At 38.7% G+C, this 17,255-nt stretch overlaps 1 protein-coding gene and 1 long non-coding RNA gene across 6 annotated transcripts in view; one reads left to right on the top strand and one right to left on the bottom strand.

Moving 5' to 3' along the window:
- LOC117011189 overlaps positions 1 to 14,529 on the bottom strand; it is a 30,605-nt gene extending 16,076 nt beyond the window's left edge. For 2 of the 3 annotated variants that reach the window (XR_004420896.1, XR_004420895.1), the window contains exon 1: positions 14,284 to 14,529. This is a non-coding gene — a long non-coding RNA (uncharacterized LOC117011189). Of the gene's footprint in view, positions 1 to 556; positions 683 to 14,283 lie in introns of those variants that run through there. The other variant, XR_004420897.1, reaches the window with a different exon arrangement.
- Positions 12,190 to 17,255, top strand: part of HAPLN1 (hyaluronan and proteoglycan link protein 1) — a 34,161-nt gene continuing 29,095 nt past the window's right edge. The window contains exons 1-2 of one of the 3 annotated variants that reach the window (XM_033086504.1): positions 12,190 to 12,363; positions 13,673 to 13,799. In XM_033086504.1, the coding sequence (XP_032942395.1) occupies positions 13,700 to 13,799 (100 nt within the window). In that variant the 5' untranslated portion in view covers positions 12,190 to 12,363; positions 13,673 to 13,699. Of the gene's footprint in view, positions 12,364 to 12,983; positions 13,059 to 13,265; positions 13,356 to 13,672; positions 13,800 to 17,255 lie in introns of those variants that run through there. The other 2 variants (XM_033086505.1, XM_033086506.1) reach the window with 2 other exon arrangements.

Genomic DNA, 17,255 nt, shown 5'->3' with positions numbered 1-17,255 from the left:
TACACCAGGACTAACCTGTCAGCATCTCCCTACCTATCTGGCTAAATCAACAAACCCTCTCTAGTGTAGATTAAATTTAATTAGGGATCAGCACAGCTCCCAGTTCTGTCAGGCAGCCCTCAGGCTGTGTGGGGTTGGTTTATGGGGTCCTGCAATAGGTTTGGATATTTAGGACTCTTTTTTTTTTTAACCCCCTGCTATTTGGCTCTTTAAAAACCCTGGAAAAACAGGATTTAGAGTGCAAAGCCTGACTTTTGAATGTAAGGGAATCTGTGCCCTTGGCCCCTGAGGAAGAAATGAAGCTGGGCTGACCCCACAAGATTTAAGGTCCTGGTGAGTGAGAGGTCCTGTGCCCCATGTGCTCTGCACTTTTTGTAGCCTGGGAAATTTATAAGTGTCCCTGAGATGAAAGCTGGCCCGAGCAGGAGTCAGCACCTCAGTTAATTTGTTTGGTAATTTATGATCCTGGCAGAAAATCACAATCCCCAACTGCTAAAAGTAGCAAGGGAATGATAAGCTCTGATGATGCACAGATCCCCCATGGCCTGACAAACACCTGAGGCAGGTGATGTGGAGGAAAATGGCAATTTTTCCACAGGGCTGACTGTGGGAGAAGTGAGCAGAAACACCAGATTTCCAGGGAAATCCTCAGCAGATCCTCCCCTCTTTCCTTTGTGGCACTGGAGGCTGGTGGCTACAACCAAACGCCAAAAGTGAAATGGAAATTAGCATAAAGTCATTTTAGTGGGAATGAAGTTAAAATTTAATACAAATATAATTAGCATAATATCATATAATATGTAAATATTATATGCAATATAATATACAATAACATATACCATATAATATACAATATACAAGATATAATATATAATATATAATATATAATTTATAATATATAATATATAATATATAATATATAATATATAATATATAATATATAATATATAATATATAATATATAATATATAATATATAATATATAACATATAACATATAATATATAATATATAATATATAATATATAATATATAATATATAATATATAATATATAATATATAATATATAATATATAATATATGATATGTTAAATATAATATATAATTAATATATAATATATAATTAATATATAATATATAATATATAATATATAATATATAATATATAATATATATTATATAATATATAATATATATTATATACTATATACTATTTATTATATATTATATATTATATATAATATATTATATATTCTACATTATATAATATATAATAGATATTATATATTATATATTTTATATTATATATTATATAATATCTATTATATATTATGTATTATATATTATATATTATATATATTATATGTAATTATATATAATATAATATGCAAATTATAAAAGTATAAAAATATATAAATTATATATAAATCTATATAATATATAGATTAATTATATGTAGAAATATATAAATTGTATTTGTATCTTATAATACACAAATATTGTATACAAATATAAAAACATAATTATAATAATATGCATATAATATGTATATCAATTTTTTTTCTTTTAAATTAAAACTGGTGCTCTGGAACACCTTTAGCAGTTTCAAATTGAAGACAAATCTTGTGATTTCACCTGTATGTATTATCCACAATGCAGATAATCCTAAATATGCACATACAGACCCAATTTTTTGTGCCATTAGCACACCAAAGGGAAAACCAACCGTTTTTTCCAAAAGTTTGGGGCAGGGATTCTCCTCTCAGGTAGTTTTGGAGATGCCACAGTTTGGACATTCCTATTTGAGTGGAGCTTATAAAGGAAATTTTCCCCTTGTGTCTGGGGCAGGTATTTGGGGTAAAACTCAGTAAAACTTTGGTAACTGAAAAAAAAAATTAAAAAAAATTAGAGAATGGCTATAATGCATCAAGGCAAAATCCATCCATGCCTTGTGATCACCAGCATTTTTAAAGGAAGAATATCTATTAAAAAATAAATAGGCAGGAGGGGTGCAGACCTTCTGGTTCTTGTGTCTTTGTGAGAAATCCCTGTCTGCTGCAGGGATGTCCCTGCACAGAGTGGCAGTGTCTCAGGGGTGAGGATGTGCCCTGGAATATTTAAAGCCCTGGCAGGTGCTTTTGGAGAGCCAGGAATAAAGTCTGTGAAGCTGAAAAACAGCCTGCACAGTCCTGAGGACATGAAAGCCCAGACAAAAGCCTGGCATTTATTCTCTGTGGCTGTAGAACTGCTGATCCCTGTAATTAACTAAGTTTGGAGTGAACTTGCAAAAAAAAAAAGTGAGTGAATCCTATCCATTTGCCATTAATTTAATCTTTGAAACACAACTCATTTTCAGCCTAACTAACTTGGGTATTCTTGTTGACTAAGCAAGCTTAAACCAGATCAATACAATTTCCTTGGTAATTGAGTTTCCCAGTTCAGAGATTCTCAAGAAAACCTGCTGTTGGGTTAATGTTTTGGTTTGGCTTGCTTTGTTTTTGTTTTTTTTTTATGAAATCTGCAGAGGTTTACTTTATCTTGGGACTGACCACAAGCCAGCAGATATTGCTGGCAGACAAAAATAATTCTCAAGGCAGTTCATTTACCAATTACATCAGTGTTTGTTTGGGTTCTTTTGATGTCTTCTATTTCATGTCACAACTCTACAAATTAAACCCCGTCCTTGTACTTTGCTTCTCTCAAGCTCTGGGTATGCTAAACTCAATTCTCTCTGTTTATGGATGTCCAGGCATTATTTTCCCAAATATATATCATTTTTTATCTGCTTCAGAATGGGCTTCCTAGGCATGGACTCTTCCTACATCTGAACCTAAAATATGATGCACTTTTGTAATTGCACAAGGGGCGTTGAACTGCCTGCTCTGCAGCCTTGATGCTTGCACAGCTCAAGAGGTTTTTATTTGCCATGGCATGTCCTGCATCATGAATTCACCAAGCAGTTGCAAATTGCCCAGTTAGCGCCCTGCTTTGCATTTTCTCAGATTTGCCCAGACCATTGTGGTTTTTCATTATGAGGATGTCAAACCAGGGTGGTTTGTTCAGGGAGTTTCCTACTTTTTTCTTTTTTTTTTCTTTTTTTTTTCCCCTGCATGGCCAAACCTTTCAGCAGCCAAGCCACAAATTAAATTGCAGATATTTAATGATGCTTATCAGGGGGAACAGCAGTTGCTGCTTAAAGCAAAGGATCCACTTAGGAAATTGGTGGAGTCAGGCACCGTGAGAGCAGCCCAGTGATGAGGAAGGTGCTTTGCTGGCACTGCTGAGGTTTGTGGCTCTGTGAGGATCAATAGGAAGCTCCATCTGAATGGGCTTGGATGGTGTCATTATTAAGACAGAAGAGCTTGGGCCTGTCAGGAGGAGGAAGGGAAAAAAAAATAAATTTCTGCTTGAAATATGAATTGATTGACCTACTTACACTGAGGTTTTTTTGCCAAAAATCAAAAGAACATTTATTTATTTATTTGTTTGTTTGTTTGTTTATTTATTTATTTATTTATATTTTTATAGATTTATATATTTTTATAGATTTATATATATTTATATATTTATATATATATTTATATATTTATATATATTTTTATATATATACATAAGAATATAAAAGATTCAAAATATACAAAAGAACATATATATACAAAAGAACATATATGTACAAAAACATATGTACACAAGAGCAAAGAAAAGGGATCCCTGTGTCCTAACCAAACCCTCTCCTGTCCACATCCCCCTTCACCTGACACAGTTTCTCACAGAGCAAGCAAGCTCTGATTTAAAGCTAGCTGTGTTTATTTCCTCCACCCTAAAAAGTATTTATGAAGGCTGTGAAGCTTTTCTACAGCTTAAAACTATATCCTTCCCAGCTTAAACTTATTTATGGCCCCACTTGTTCTGCTCACAAAAAATTCTTCAGCTTGTCTGGCATTTGCCCTCTGATAAATTTATAGAGAGCAATTTTATCCTTACTGAGGGGTGTTTTGCCCAGACTAACCAATCCAAGCTCCTTTAGTTTGCTTTTTAAAATGGGATTTCTTTTCCTCTGGTTGCAGCAACAAACCCTTGAGTTGTCCTGCTGTAATTCCACCTCCTCCCCATCCCAGGAGCACAGGCAGTCTGCCTGGAGGTGCTGCCAGTGCCTGGGAGAGGCAGGAGGGATTGCCAGGGTGATGCTGAAACGCAGTGGCCACTCCAGCTCTTTGATGCTCCAGGCCAGCCCTGTTCCCGAAAAAATTCCATCTCCTCTTTCAGCACTTCTGGAACCACCCTCTAATTCTGCCACATTGCTGGTTCCCTTCCCTGGACTCCTCTGGGCAAAGTTCTGAGGTTTAGCACAGCTAAAGCACCTCTGTTTTTTTTAAATCTTAGGCTCCTTAAACCCAATCTCTTCCTTCTCTATCCTAAGTGATAATTCCCAACTCTGAGACACAGCCAATGTTCTGATCCTTTCCTTTTCAAGTCCTTATCTGGGCACTTTTCTGGAGCCTTTTCACCTTATCAGAACTTTTCTGGGGTGATCTGCTTCTCTTGAAGCTTCTCTCCACTGCTGGCACATTTACTGTTCGTGTCCATTCTCCCACAGAGATATTTCTGCAGCACTGTCAGTTTCCAACCTCAGTTTTCAAATTATTGTCCTTTCCTCCTGAGCCCAGTAAATCCTTTTCCTATTTCTTTCCAGTGCTGCTGCTCACTTATTTATTTCAAAGTGCAGGACTGCAGTCTGTCTTGTCATTTTCTGCAATTGCAGATATAGAAAGTCTGTGCCTTTGAGGAAATACTAATTTCTGACATCTTTCTCACATCTGACTGACCAAGGATGACTGTGTATAACTCTCTGTTATCATTGCTATAAACCATAAAAGAATCCTTTTTTATTTTTTTTTCCTTTAAATAAATGAATCATGCATTTTTGGAGCCCAAACAAAACGTGGTTTTCAGACCATAGTCCGAATTTGGTCTATTCTTGCTATTGTTGATTCTTTTGTAAATCAAGCCAAAAAGGAAAAAAAGAAAAAGAAAAAAAAAAAAAACAAAGGTGTATGCATAATACTGAGGTGACACTGTTTACTTTAAAAGTTTTAAAGGGTTGTCTTTATCTGAAAAATATTTTCTTACAAACATCCACAGCCTTACAAGTGTTTATTATTTGTTTTCAACCGAATTTAGCTAACAAGACTTTAACTAAACAATCCTGTGAGTCATGTGTTTTTCCAGTGTTCTCAGACCTCAGATTCTGCAATGAAAAGACACTTAAGGAAAGCAGGGAAGGGGGGAAATGGTGCAAGTGGGCATCTGAATGTTCTCCTGTGTGTAAACTTATGGTTCAGCTGCCACAGGGGTCTCAGTATGTGAACATGAGTGGTGTTTTCCAGTGGTGGGCTCATGAAAAATCCCAAATCTGTTCTGGGTGCTGAAAATCCCTCATTGCAGGGGAATCATTCTCCTCCCTTTGAGCCACAGAAAGCATCACCAAAAGGGAGCCTGGAAACAGAAAATCAATCCCACCCCACCACTTGCACCTTCCCTCGAGGTGAAGGATTTGTGTCCCCCCAAACCCTGAACCCCTGCCCTGACCCCCAGACCTCCCCTCTCTGCAGAACAACTGATCTCACCAGCATGCTCTGCCATTAATTGCAGATTAATTCAATTATAGGAATTGCTGGAAGAGCTGTGCTTTCACAAGTGATCCCCATATGGCTTTGATCTGCCGGTTCCCCACCACCAAATATCCAAAGAAAACTCACGTATATTTGCAGTAAGGAGCAGATGTTTGATGAGAACAGTGCTGCTGTAAAATTTAAAGTGTTTCCCTTCTCAGAAGCAGCGTTTCAACAGGAACTTGCAGTTTAAAAACATGCAGGGCACTGTGTTGTTGGCATTATTTCTTTACAAAAGTGAGTGGCTCCTTAAAGTCATTCTCAATGACATTGAGAGTGCAGACAGTGCAGTTCTCAGACCACAAGACAGGAAAAAAAAAAAAAAAAAAAGAAAAAGGAGGGAGGACAGCACTGAGTTCTCATGGCTGGCTGGACAAGGAGTCCTGTTTTATGCTTTGCACCAGGACCCATGACAAAAATGTTTTACTGCTGGTAATTCCTTACAGCAGGCTGGCACCAGCTCCTGCTCAGGAAGTCTGGCAGTGCATCTGTTCTCTCAGAGTGGTATCCTTGAAGGATGTGAAAGCCCTGTTGGTGTTTTTAATTCTAATTTTTGCACTGCTGGTGCAGTCAGCCTGGCTGGGGGAAAGGAGTGGGGACAAATTAGAAAGTGGGGCAGTCAGAAAGGAGAGGCAGAGAGTGCCTGGCCCATTTCCAGATCTCACTGCATGGACATTCCTATGGCTTTCATATTAAATTTAATAAATTTTTAATATTTCCCAAGCAAAAAGTCTAAGACTGAACTCGAGGTGGTGATCAGATCACCTGGTTTGAGTGGCCAAAAAGTCTGAATGAGTTTGGAAACCAAAGCAGCCTGCATGGAATTTACACAAAGAGTACCAGTACGTGGTTTATCTGCCTGCTTTGGAACTAATTTTTGCCACATTTCCAGAAAAGAAAATTTTCTCTGTGCTTTTAGCTGGGCTTGAGCCTTGTTGGTGTTTGTAATTTTCTTTTCCATGTGCAAAAATAGTTTTTCCACTAAGGATATGCACACAGTTGGTGGAATCTGGAGGAGGTTTGGATTGTCTAGATTAATCTGCTTCAAAGCCCCATCACAATTTCAGTGGCTGGGAGGGTATGGGAGATCTCTGGGGGCAGGCATGGAATGGGGAATGATAGCTTTCTACAAAAAACCCCCTATATTTTGTAGAAAATACAAAAAAAAAATTCAACAAGTTAGAAAAGCACATTTCTTGTCACCTGTGCCTGGTATAATTTGGAGAGTGGTGCTGCTTTGGTCCTCAGTTACCTGAAAATTGAGAGTGGGAACTGTCAATCCTAGAGCTTCCCTACCCAAAGATCCCTGTTTCACCCTAATCAATTAAATTTCAGAATGTCCACTAGCCTGAATGGGCTTTGAGTAAATTATTTGCCTTTTCACTGCACACAAAATCCTCAAAAATTCTGTCTGACTAATTAGAAAATGTGGGTGGAATGGACTAATGATTGAAATTAAAGCATGAAATCTGACACAACTAGTTTAGGTACAGAAAGGCAGTTCAAGCTCCCAAAGACAGCAATTATAAATATAATTATAATAGCTAATAATATAATCATATTGTAAAGAAGTTTAAAGAACAGTTTGTAAGAAACTGCCTAATGTTATTTGATAGATGAGATTTATTTTTTTTAATTATCTAAAGAAGACAAGCACCCAGCTGTTATTCACCTTTTCCAGGGGGACAGAGCAGTAGAAATTTAAGACATTTGTGACCCTGCAGAAAACTCCAAGGCAAATGGCCTTGCAGAACTTTTGCAGGGAAATATTCCTGCCACCAAGAAACCACCTTGAGGAAAAGCTGTGGGTATTTGCACAGGACCTGGGGAGCAGAAAAATGCTGCTGAAAATCCAGTTTTCCAAATATGACCAAAAGGCACAGAAAATGATGGGGAGAGATGAAGTTTTCCACTGACCTCCATGCTTGCATGCTCAATAAGAGTTTTTTGTTGAAGAAGATGCCAGAATACAAACACAATCTGACTGGAAAGACAGCTCTCAGTTTTTTGAAGACCACTGATTAGTGGAGATTGAAGTAAAAGATTTCTCCAAAGGGAGGGACTGCACAAAAAAATACGTCAAATTTTTTAACATGAAAAGCAAATTTGCCTTTCTGCATTATCAAAGAACATCCCAATGCCATAGTTCTGGCAAAAACATCCAAATTCCTGGACTAAAAACATGTTTATTCAGAGAATTATTAAAATAAAATTTAGAGAAATCAAACATGGAAAAAAACAAAAAAAAAAAGGAGCAAACAAAACAAACAAACCAAAATAAAGCTAAAATTCCACCACTGACCACCAAAAATAAAAACTAAAAAAAAGTCCAAGATAACTCAAGAAATAAAACTAATGGAGGCACATTTGCTTTATCCCTGATTGCATTTAAAACCTAAAGTATCAAATTTTCTAGACCACATTACCTTGACTCTACCCTACAAATAATGACAGAAGTGCTTTTACCCCATTTTTCTGGAATAAATTCTGGAAAAAATTCCATATCTGGTGCAAGGCAGGCACTTCAAAGACTGTAATGACATTTTCTTTCTCTCAGCAAGCAATTTATCAGCATTCCTCCTGGTAAACTTGGGCTTCAGGGGACTCCAGATGTGTTTTGGGTGTCATGCTGGTTTTTTCACTGAGCTGTTCTTGCCCCTGGCTGGAGAGCCATGACAACCTGCTCTCCAGACAGAGACTGTCTGCCACCTCAGATGGCCCCAAATCTCACAAATTGCCTTGAATACTGATCTGCCAAGAAAGAAGGAAGCCTTGGAATATGACCTTTAAGTCGTCCTAATAGAGAATGCAAACATTCTCATCCCTATGCCAGCAATAGTTCATTCTCATTGCCACGGCACCAGCAAATTTTATTTTGAAAGAACAATTTAACCCTGGGGAGCAGTCTGATGAATCTGTCCTGCCTTGATTCCTTCATCCTGGGGGACTTTTTCAAGAAGTTGTCTTAGCAAAATAAGTGAAAAGCAGGATCCAGAGCAGGTATTGTGAGGGTAATCATGGCAAGAAGAGGATTTTCATCAGGTTTGGTGACCTGAGGTTTCAGGTCTGTAGCTGGAAATGAATGTTTTACTTTAGCCTTGGGAGAATGGAGATGGAGGCTATTAAGAAACAAATTGAGGTTATTAAAAACCAAAAATGATTGGGCAAAAGGCATCTTGGGTCAGTCAAACACACACCTCCCTCCCACTGACCACGCTGATTAGGTACAAACCCACTGTGAGAGCAGTCTGGGATGTAAACACACAGACAAAATAGCTCAGGTACCCACGGTCTGGAGCTGAATTCCATGCTTGTGGTTTGACTCAGCTGCCAAAACCCAGGGCTTTACTGTATTGGTTTGAAAGCAAAACCAGTGAGAGACTCCAGGTCAGAAAAAAAAAAAATTAATATGAAAAAAAAGAGAGAAAAATAAAATATATTAAATAGTATGAAAGAAAAGTCACTGACAGAGTCAGAATACAACCTGACACCCTGCTAGTTTGGGTAGCAGTCCAGATGAAGTTCTCTTGTTGAAGCAGTGATCCTATAGAAAAGTCTTGAAGTTTTTGTCCTCTGGGATCCAGTGGGAAAGGCTACTCTGATGTTCCAAATCTCAGATTTGATCAGGGTAGGAAATGCTTGGCTCCTCCCCTGGCTGGAGCATCTCCCCATGGGATGATGGAATTTTATCAGCCATGCACTGGGACCCAATGGCCATGAACAGGAGAGATCTCCTGGAGGGAGGATGGGCTGTGGAGAGATAAAGAACACTGCCCCAGCTGGTTTAACAGCTGTGCCATTAACAGGAGATATCCCACAGGGATCAGGATCACTGCCACACCTGGTTTAACTGATGGTGATAAAACATAAACTTTTGGTCACATCTTCACATTGTAACCTAGGACATTTACACCTGCAGATAAGACCTGATCTTTGGGAACCTTGGGACAAAAATCTGTTTAATCAGCTGGACTGAGGTGTTCTAAGTTACCAGTCTTAAGAAAATCTGCTAAAAGGAGTGTGTGAGAACTGCCTGGACTGGTATTTTATTATTCTATTACCCACCAGAAATGTCTAAAGATGAGAGACCCTTCATTACTGCTGCTGGCTCCATCTCCCTGAAAATACATATATTTTGTTCCTTTAATAGATATTTCTCTCTGCTTAACACAAGTTCCCAGATGGATCTGAGCTCCACAGAGAGGAGCCTGTAAAGGCTTATATTTCACAGCAGGTTTGTGCATGAGTGTGAATAATTCACATTTGGGGGTTATTTCAGCCCTAAATTTTCAAGAGTTATTTTATTGATTCTGCAGCCAGTTTAAGGTGATTCTGATTCCTTCACTTGCTGAGCCTCAGTGTACTAGATTTAGAATACTCCACAGAAAGGCAGAAAGTTTAACTAGGACCCCCCTGCTTCTGCCCAAGGAGTTTGGGTTTCTCTTGTGCCATTTTCAGTTCAGGCTTCCACAGGTCTTCCACCTCAGGGAAACGAACATTTGTTATAAAACATCATCACCCCTTCACATGAGACAAAAAAATAACTCCTGTGAGCAAAAAAACTTCCACTTTAAAGGCTTTTAACTACTACCAGACAGAGAATATTGAGGTAGGTGGCCCTTATCCTCACACAGTGAATGTTTGCATGTTCTGCAGCTAGACAGCAGTTGCAAAAGTAAATAAGAAATATGTTATTCTATTCAAAACAGACATTGGTAGGTAATGTTGCTTTTCAGTGCTCTGCCCTTCAGAGGGATTTTTTGTCACTTATGCAGTCAAATTGCTTGAAAACATTCTGTAAACTCTCAGAATATTATGTTAAATTACAAAAATTGGTGCTTTTCAGCCTTTTAGATATGCCAGTAGTAGATGAATTAGGGATACATAAGTATTAAAAAATGGTGATTAATGTCAGAATTTCAGAATGTATCTGAGAATGAGCAAATCTTGAGAATTTGAACACTGAATGTGCAGTGACCTTGAGAGCTTCCCTGAGCCTTGAGGTTCTCCCTTTAAAACTGAATCCCAGCTTCTTTGTGTGCCTGTTCAGGGAGATGGAAGATTATAAACTGCAGTGTTTGAAACCAGTGTGAATTTCTTGAGTATGAGTAATCTTAACCCTTTCTAACCAAAAAAAAAAAAAAAAAAAAAAAAAAAAAAAAAAAAAAAATCACCTAGACCCAGCCAAGGTTTTCTTAATTTTAATAAGAAAACATCCACACCTATCGTGTCTCCCCTGAGATCCTGCTGCAGAAATGAACTTCTATTGCTTTGGCTGGAGGCTGAGGATGTGAATTCCTCTGGCTAATTGCTTTTTGGATAACCTACAAAGCACCAGGGGTCAGATTTTTTGGCCTGGTGATGTTGCCTTGGCTCGGTGCCCTTGCTCCCATCGTGGGGAATCCCAGGAGGAGAGTGGTACCAGGTTGTTCCTCACTTCAGGCACACACATTTCCTCAGCTGCTGCCTTTTTAACAAATCTAAAATGTCAAAATTTCATAATCCTTCCAAAAAAATAAAATTGTAGTGGTCTCAGCTGGACACTGAGGAAAAGGAAAAACAGATCTCCAAGTCATCACTGGCCTGCCTCTCACCCTGCTTGAGTGATGCTATCACATAAACACTCCAGAGAAAGATCATATCTGCCTGGAGACACAGGTGAATATCCCTGAAGGAATATCCCTCCATCCTGAAGTTAAATAATTTAAATTTGTTATTAAAATAAATTTTTTAGGCTATGTCTGAATCAATAAAAATCGTCAATGGGGAAGAATTGTCAGATGTTGGCCAATAGCAAGAAAACAACAAAAACAAAAAAACCGAAAAACATAAAAAACCACAAAAAACAACAAAAAAACAACAACAACCACAAAAAAAAAAAAAAAAAAAAATAAAAAAAAAAATTAAACATTAAGCATTTTTCACTCTGAGAGGAAAGAGGTGTCCCAGCAGTGCCAAGGTGCAGGAGTGATTGATGCCTTGGAGTGGCTGCCTGGAACAGAAGCTAATCAAGATTAACAGAATAAAAGTGGGTATTTGTTAAAGGTCTTCAATAGATACACCTTGGGCAGTCAGAAACCTCCCAGAGGCTTTACCCAAGATGGTCACAAATTTTTCACACAAAGTTTGGTCCATTTGCATTTCAGGGGTTAATTCTCCAATTGCAGCTCCAGATAATGAAGTCATTTATTCACAGTTTGCTCCCCCACAATTAATTTTTGTTTATACTTTTCAGGGCTGAGTCTGTAGGGTGTCCTTGAGTTTCAGAGGGATTGTTTTGTCTGACCAAAATGTGAATAAATAAGTAAATAAATCTGTAAGAAGTTCAGAGCTGTACACTAAAGCACAGGATGTGAAAAAATAAAAAAGCTAAAATCTTAAAGCATCACAATGAGCACCCAGCTGCCCTGGAGTGACCCTCCCCGAGCCCAGGCTGGGCCTGATGTACTCTAGAGGGAGCCACATCTGTCCTTGCTCTCCCAGATGGAGGTCACCAGCCTCCCAAGCTTTCCAGGAAAAAAGAGGGAGTGGCTGCAGAGCCTTGAGTTACTGAGCTTGGACCACCTGGGAAAGAAAGAGCAGCACAGTGTAGCACTTGTCCTACCTCCAGGCACTCCACAGGAAGGATTGAGGGATGCTGAATTGCTTTTGAGCTCCCACCCAAGCTGGCTGTGAGGAAATGGAAGGGCAGGCAAGTAAACGTGCATGTTGTGATATGGGGAAAAAAACAGCAATAGGATTTCTGCATCTCGGTCTGTGGCACAGGTTGGCTCAGGTTGCAGCATTTGGATCTGGGCTTGAAGCACTTCAGGGGTTGTGTCTGCTTTTGGGGTAGGGGACTGCTTTCAAAACTCACGCCTGGTTTTGGCTGAGTGGAAATTTTTTTGTGTTTCTAACTCTGATAGAGAAAAAATAATTTAAAAAAAGAATAAATTATCTCTCAGCATTTGAGAAAAATCATATTAATAATACCACAACTATTTGATGGCTGGGAGGGGGGGGGAATCCTGCTCTGTTGAAAGGCAAAGTTGGGAAATATCTACCTTTTATTTCAAGGAACCAGATTCATAATAATTACAGCCATTAAACAGCAACACCAGCCCAAACCCTCCACATAAAACCTCTTGTATTTCCACCTCCTTTTCTATTTCAGGTCCTCATTTGCCTAATTATCTCTCAGAGGCTGGCAGAGATTTTCCCTGCAGCGCTGAGCTCTGCTGACTGCAGAGACCCTACCTGGCACACTCAGTTAGTGCATCAGCATTCTAGGTGGGAAATGAATGAAAAATCAATCAGGGGCAGCTGCAGTGGCAGCACACTCAACTCTAACCCACTTTGTGCACGGTTTCAAACATTTCAGAGTGTGTTTGGGCGTCTTTTAGAATGGTGAGCGGATCTGAAGCAAAACTGATCTTCCTAGTCAGCCTAATAAATGTTTTGTCATCTTTGCTGCTCAGCTCGAGCAGATTTGCCACCCTGACTGCTAAGTTAAGCTGCAGGCTTGATAGAAATGCCAAAACCCACAAGAAGATCGTTTTAGTCTTGAAAACCCATCACCAGCAGATTGCATCATGCAGAGGATGGAGATGCAGTGGTGGAGCTTTGATTGTTTTAATTGTAATTGCAGATCAGATCAGGTCTGGAAAAATCAAAAAGTACACCAGAACCTCTTTTGAAACACAGGTACTACTTGTGTGTGGTCTTGCAAGGAGTTTGGCTTAGGAATATCTGTCTATGCATTTTTTTCAATTTTTTTTTTTGTTGTTGCTATTGCAGAGTTAAATATGGATTGCCAGTTTCATGTAGTTCAAGTCCACAATAAAAAGGTCCAATATTCATGCCTAAAAAACGAGCAGCTGTTGCAGCTCCTGTCAGCTGAGTGGGTCCAGTACATTATAAAAACCCTCCCAAGATCACTGCTCTAACAAAGTTGTGCCGTGCAAACACTGTGAAAGGTTCCCAAAATTTCACAATCCTCTCTGTCTGTGGTGCCCTTACAGTGAAGAAGATTCTTTTTGGCTGCAAAGATGAAGACTCTACTTTTTCTGGTGCTGATCTCTGCCTGTTGGGCTGAACCTCACCCTGGCAACTCAAGTCTGGAGCATGAAAGAATTGTTCACATTCAAGGTAAGGAAACAAGTGAGAAAATGCCAATATATTCATATTGCTGAGGGAAAAGGGATAATGTGCTTAATTATCCCTATTTTATATTTTTTTTAATGCTGTCACACTGTTGTTTAAATGCTTATATTAGTGGTGACCAAATGTTTTCTTTTCTGGTTTTGTTGTGTTGGTATTTATCCTAAGAAAAGCCAAAAAAAATAGAAAGTTTCACTGCTTAATAGCACTTAGTCACAACCTTGCAAAGGTTAGTGAGTAAAGTACAGCACAATTTAAGACAAAGAGAAAAAGCATGCATCCTAAAGTAATAAACAACTGCAGTGCTTTGAAATACTCCAGTTTATTGTAGAATGGATTTTATTGTAAGAGGTCTGCCATACAGAGTTCTCCACAGCACAGAAATTTACTGCTGTGGTTTATTTAAAAAGGCTCAGCACATCAGAGATCATAACTGAAGAAGAAAAACAAAAAAAGAAAAAATGCAACTTACCCTGAAAGAAACGTGCCTTTAATTCACACTAAATATTATCCTGGCCTTCTGCATAATCCTGTTTGGTCTGTGCTGGAGTCCCAGAGATTACAGCTGTGGCTGCAGCACAATGCAGCTGTTTTTTCAGTCCCAGCCTCAGTCCTTGAGGGTTATCCTGCATAAAAAGAACCAGGGGGTTTCTGCAGCAAGGACAGGCAGAATGAGCTGGGATTTTCCTGCTTTCCTTCCTACCCTCCTCTAGCCTGGCTAAAATTAATTTTGCCCAATTAAGAAATGCAGAATTGCTCTCCCTTCTCTCTTCATCTCTCTCTCTCTCTCTTTAAAGTTTGATTTCTCTCTCACCAACTGTGCTCTTTGAGTGTTTGTGTAAATATGAATTTCCAAGGCAGAGCAGGGCTGAACGTTCACAGGAGTTCACAGGAGAGCCACAGAAGTTAAAGGCACCCTGCACCTATTAAAACAGGGATTTTCAAGGTCAGGAAAAGAGTAACAGGCAGCTGTTCTCCCTCTGAGGACATTCACAGGATGAAGGTCAAATAGAATGTGCTCTGTCAAAATGAAGATTGCCCTGAGAGCATGAGCACTTGCACCCCAGGGCAAATTTAAAGTCTAATAGAAATATTTAAAGCCTAATAAAAATATATATTTTGCCTTTCCTTGAAAGCTTTTTATCTCTGAGCTCTACTTTTTTGGGGAAATTAAATCAGTGTAATTCACAAGTCATACATGTCAGTTACTAACCCAAATAATTCAGAAGTTTCAAGGTGAACCCTCCCCATGCAAACTCACCTCAAGAGTTTATTCCTCGAAGGACAGCTGGATAAAAATTTAAATTTGAGCTCCACCAGCTTCTCCAGGCTCTGAAATGCACAGGCAGAACACAAATCAAAGAGACTGAAAATGCTTGGGACGTGGCATTTTTGCTTCTGGTTTTTGCCATTCCTCCCTGGATTGTGGAATCCCTGGGCTGGGATCTCTCCCTGCCCAATGCTGCATAAAAAACATTTGAAAATCTACACCTGGAGATCAGGGAACACTGTAGAAGATGCTCAGGTGTGGTTTATTATCACATTAACAAATCCAGCATCCCTCTCCACAGCTGAAATCCAGGAGATGTGTGGCTGGACTCAGCCAGGGAATGCCTTGGAATTATAAAAGGAATGTGAACCTCGTGTTTTTAGCTGCTCACACAGAGGTGAAAGGGATTTCCTGAGGCAGAGAAGGGAAACTGTGTTGTATTCCCCATTCTTCACATCATGTAATCTCCTGCAGGCTGAGTTTAATTTGTTGAAAAGCCAGGTTTTAGGTTTTCTTCCTGCAAAAATGCATTCTGCACCCCATTTTTCTGACATGGAAAACACCCTCTAAAATCTCCATGTTTATTTTATGGCCTGATTCTTCTCCAGCTGTTGCTCCTTGGCTTCCAATAATATTTTTCCTTCTTTGAGGCTCACTTTGAAACATCAATAAGATAACACCATATCCCCACAGCTGTCATTTGAGTGTGCTTTTTCCAAATTCTCCCCTAATGTATCACCCCCTCATCACTAAATGGATTCTGCAACCTGATAATATCAGGAATTCATCTTTACACTGGTTCTCATCTGAATTTTTGAGTGTACCCAGCCAGGATTTTATCCTCTTTTGGCCTTAGCATTTATTTCAAGCATTTTATAAAGTTTTCCACTTGACAATGCTTTTTGTTCTCCAGACCTTGGATCAAATTTGCTGCTCCCAGCTGTGCTGCAGTGCTGATCAATAGTCTGTGGTGATGGAGAGTATTTAGCAGCCAGTCCCCCTCACTGCCACTTGAAATTACCAACTACAAGCCTTATATCAATAATTCTTCACACTAGACCTCAAAAAGATGGGTTTTGCATTCAGCATTGAATGTTACCCTGCTTTTTCCATCCTTCTCTCTTCAAATGTTTTAAATACCCACTCTCTTCCCTTCAGTGCTACTCAATGAGCCATGTGAAATTTTTATTTATCCAACAGTCACAATTATTTTATAAGGTAAAATTTGTGGAAATATTACAGAAATTGTAATTTTGGCCTTTTTCATAGATTGTTTTTCCATATCACTCAATTCCCTAAGCTCCAAGCAAATGAAACATCACATTCCTCAGCCTTATACATTTATTTTTACTATATACCTGATATCAGATTACTCTTACTTTGCCAAATATCTGCTTCATCTTATCACTCTTTCTAGTACTGACTGTATTCCTCTTGTTCAACAACTTCCCTTCAAAACTTGTTCTAAAGTTCCTGTTTTGCTGCTGAGCTCAGTCTAATTAGCTGGTTCATGGTTGAATTACATTCTTTACATGAATTTGTTATTTTTCTGTTGTCCAGGAACACCTGTCCACCTTCTGGAAAAGAGAATTTTCTTTATTTTTACTAAACACTTCCCCAATCTCTGACAATGCAGTAGCCATAGTTCTATGCCTGTGTTCTCTTTTAAATATTTGAGTTTTTCTCTAGAAATTATTTGCTGTTTTCATCAACAACCCTGTTCCTGATGACAGCTCCTGGTTCTCTCCTTGTTGGTTAATACAATTTGAGCAAAATTTCTCAAGACAGTTTTCCCTCCCTACTTTTTGCAGTGTTTTCATCTTATTTCCTCTGCCCCAATTGCTTTTTAAATTTTTTTTCCTCCATTTTTAACTCCAGTATTGATGCACAAAATTTATAAAATTTGTAAATCTGCATTTTATGTCTTCTGTGGCTTTATTTTCTTAGCTGAAGCCTGTGGTGGATTTCATGGTTTTGGTCAGGCTGCTTGACCCTGTCCCCTTTCCCCTCTTAGTTTGTCATTCCAGCCTCACTTTTGGGGATAAAAAACAAAAATAAAAAGAGATAATTGCATTTAGGATAAAAAAAATAAAAGGAGATAACTATTTAAACAAGATGTGTTGTCCCCCCTGCCCCACACCCCAGAAAAAAACTCTGTGCCTCTTGGAGTTTCA

This window comes from Catharus ustulatus (assembly GCF_009819885.2).
Source record: "Catharus ustulatus isolate bCatUst1 chromosome Z unlocalized genomic scaffold, bCatUst1.pri.v2 scaffold_26_arrow_ctg1, whole genome shotgun sequence".
Taxonomy (NCBI): Eukaryota; Metazoa; Chordata; class Aves; order Passeriformes; family Turdidae; genus Catharus; species Catharus ustulatus.
This window is presented reverse-complemented; position numbering and strand designations above follow the sequence as displayed.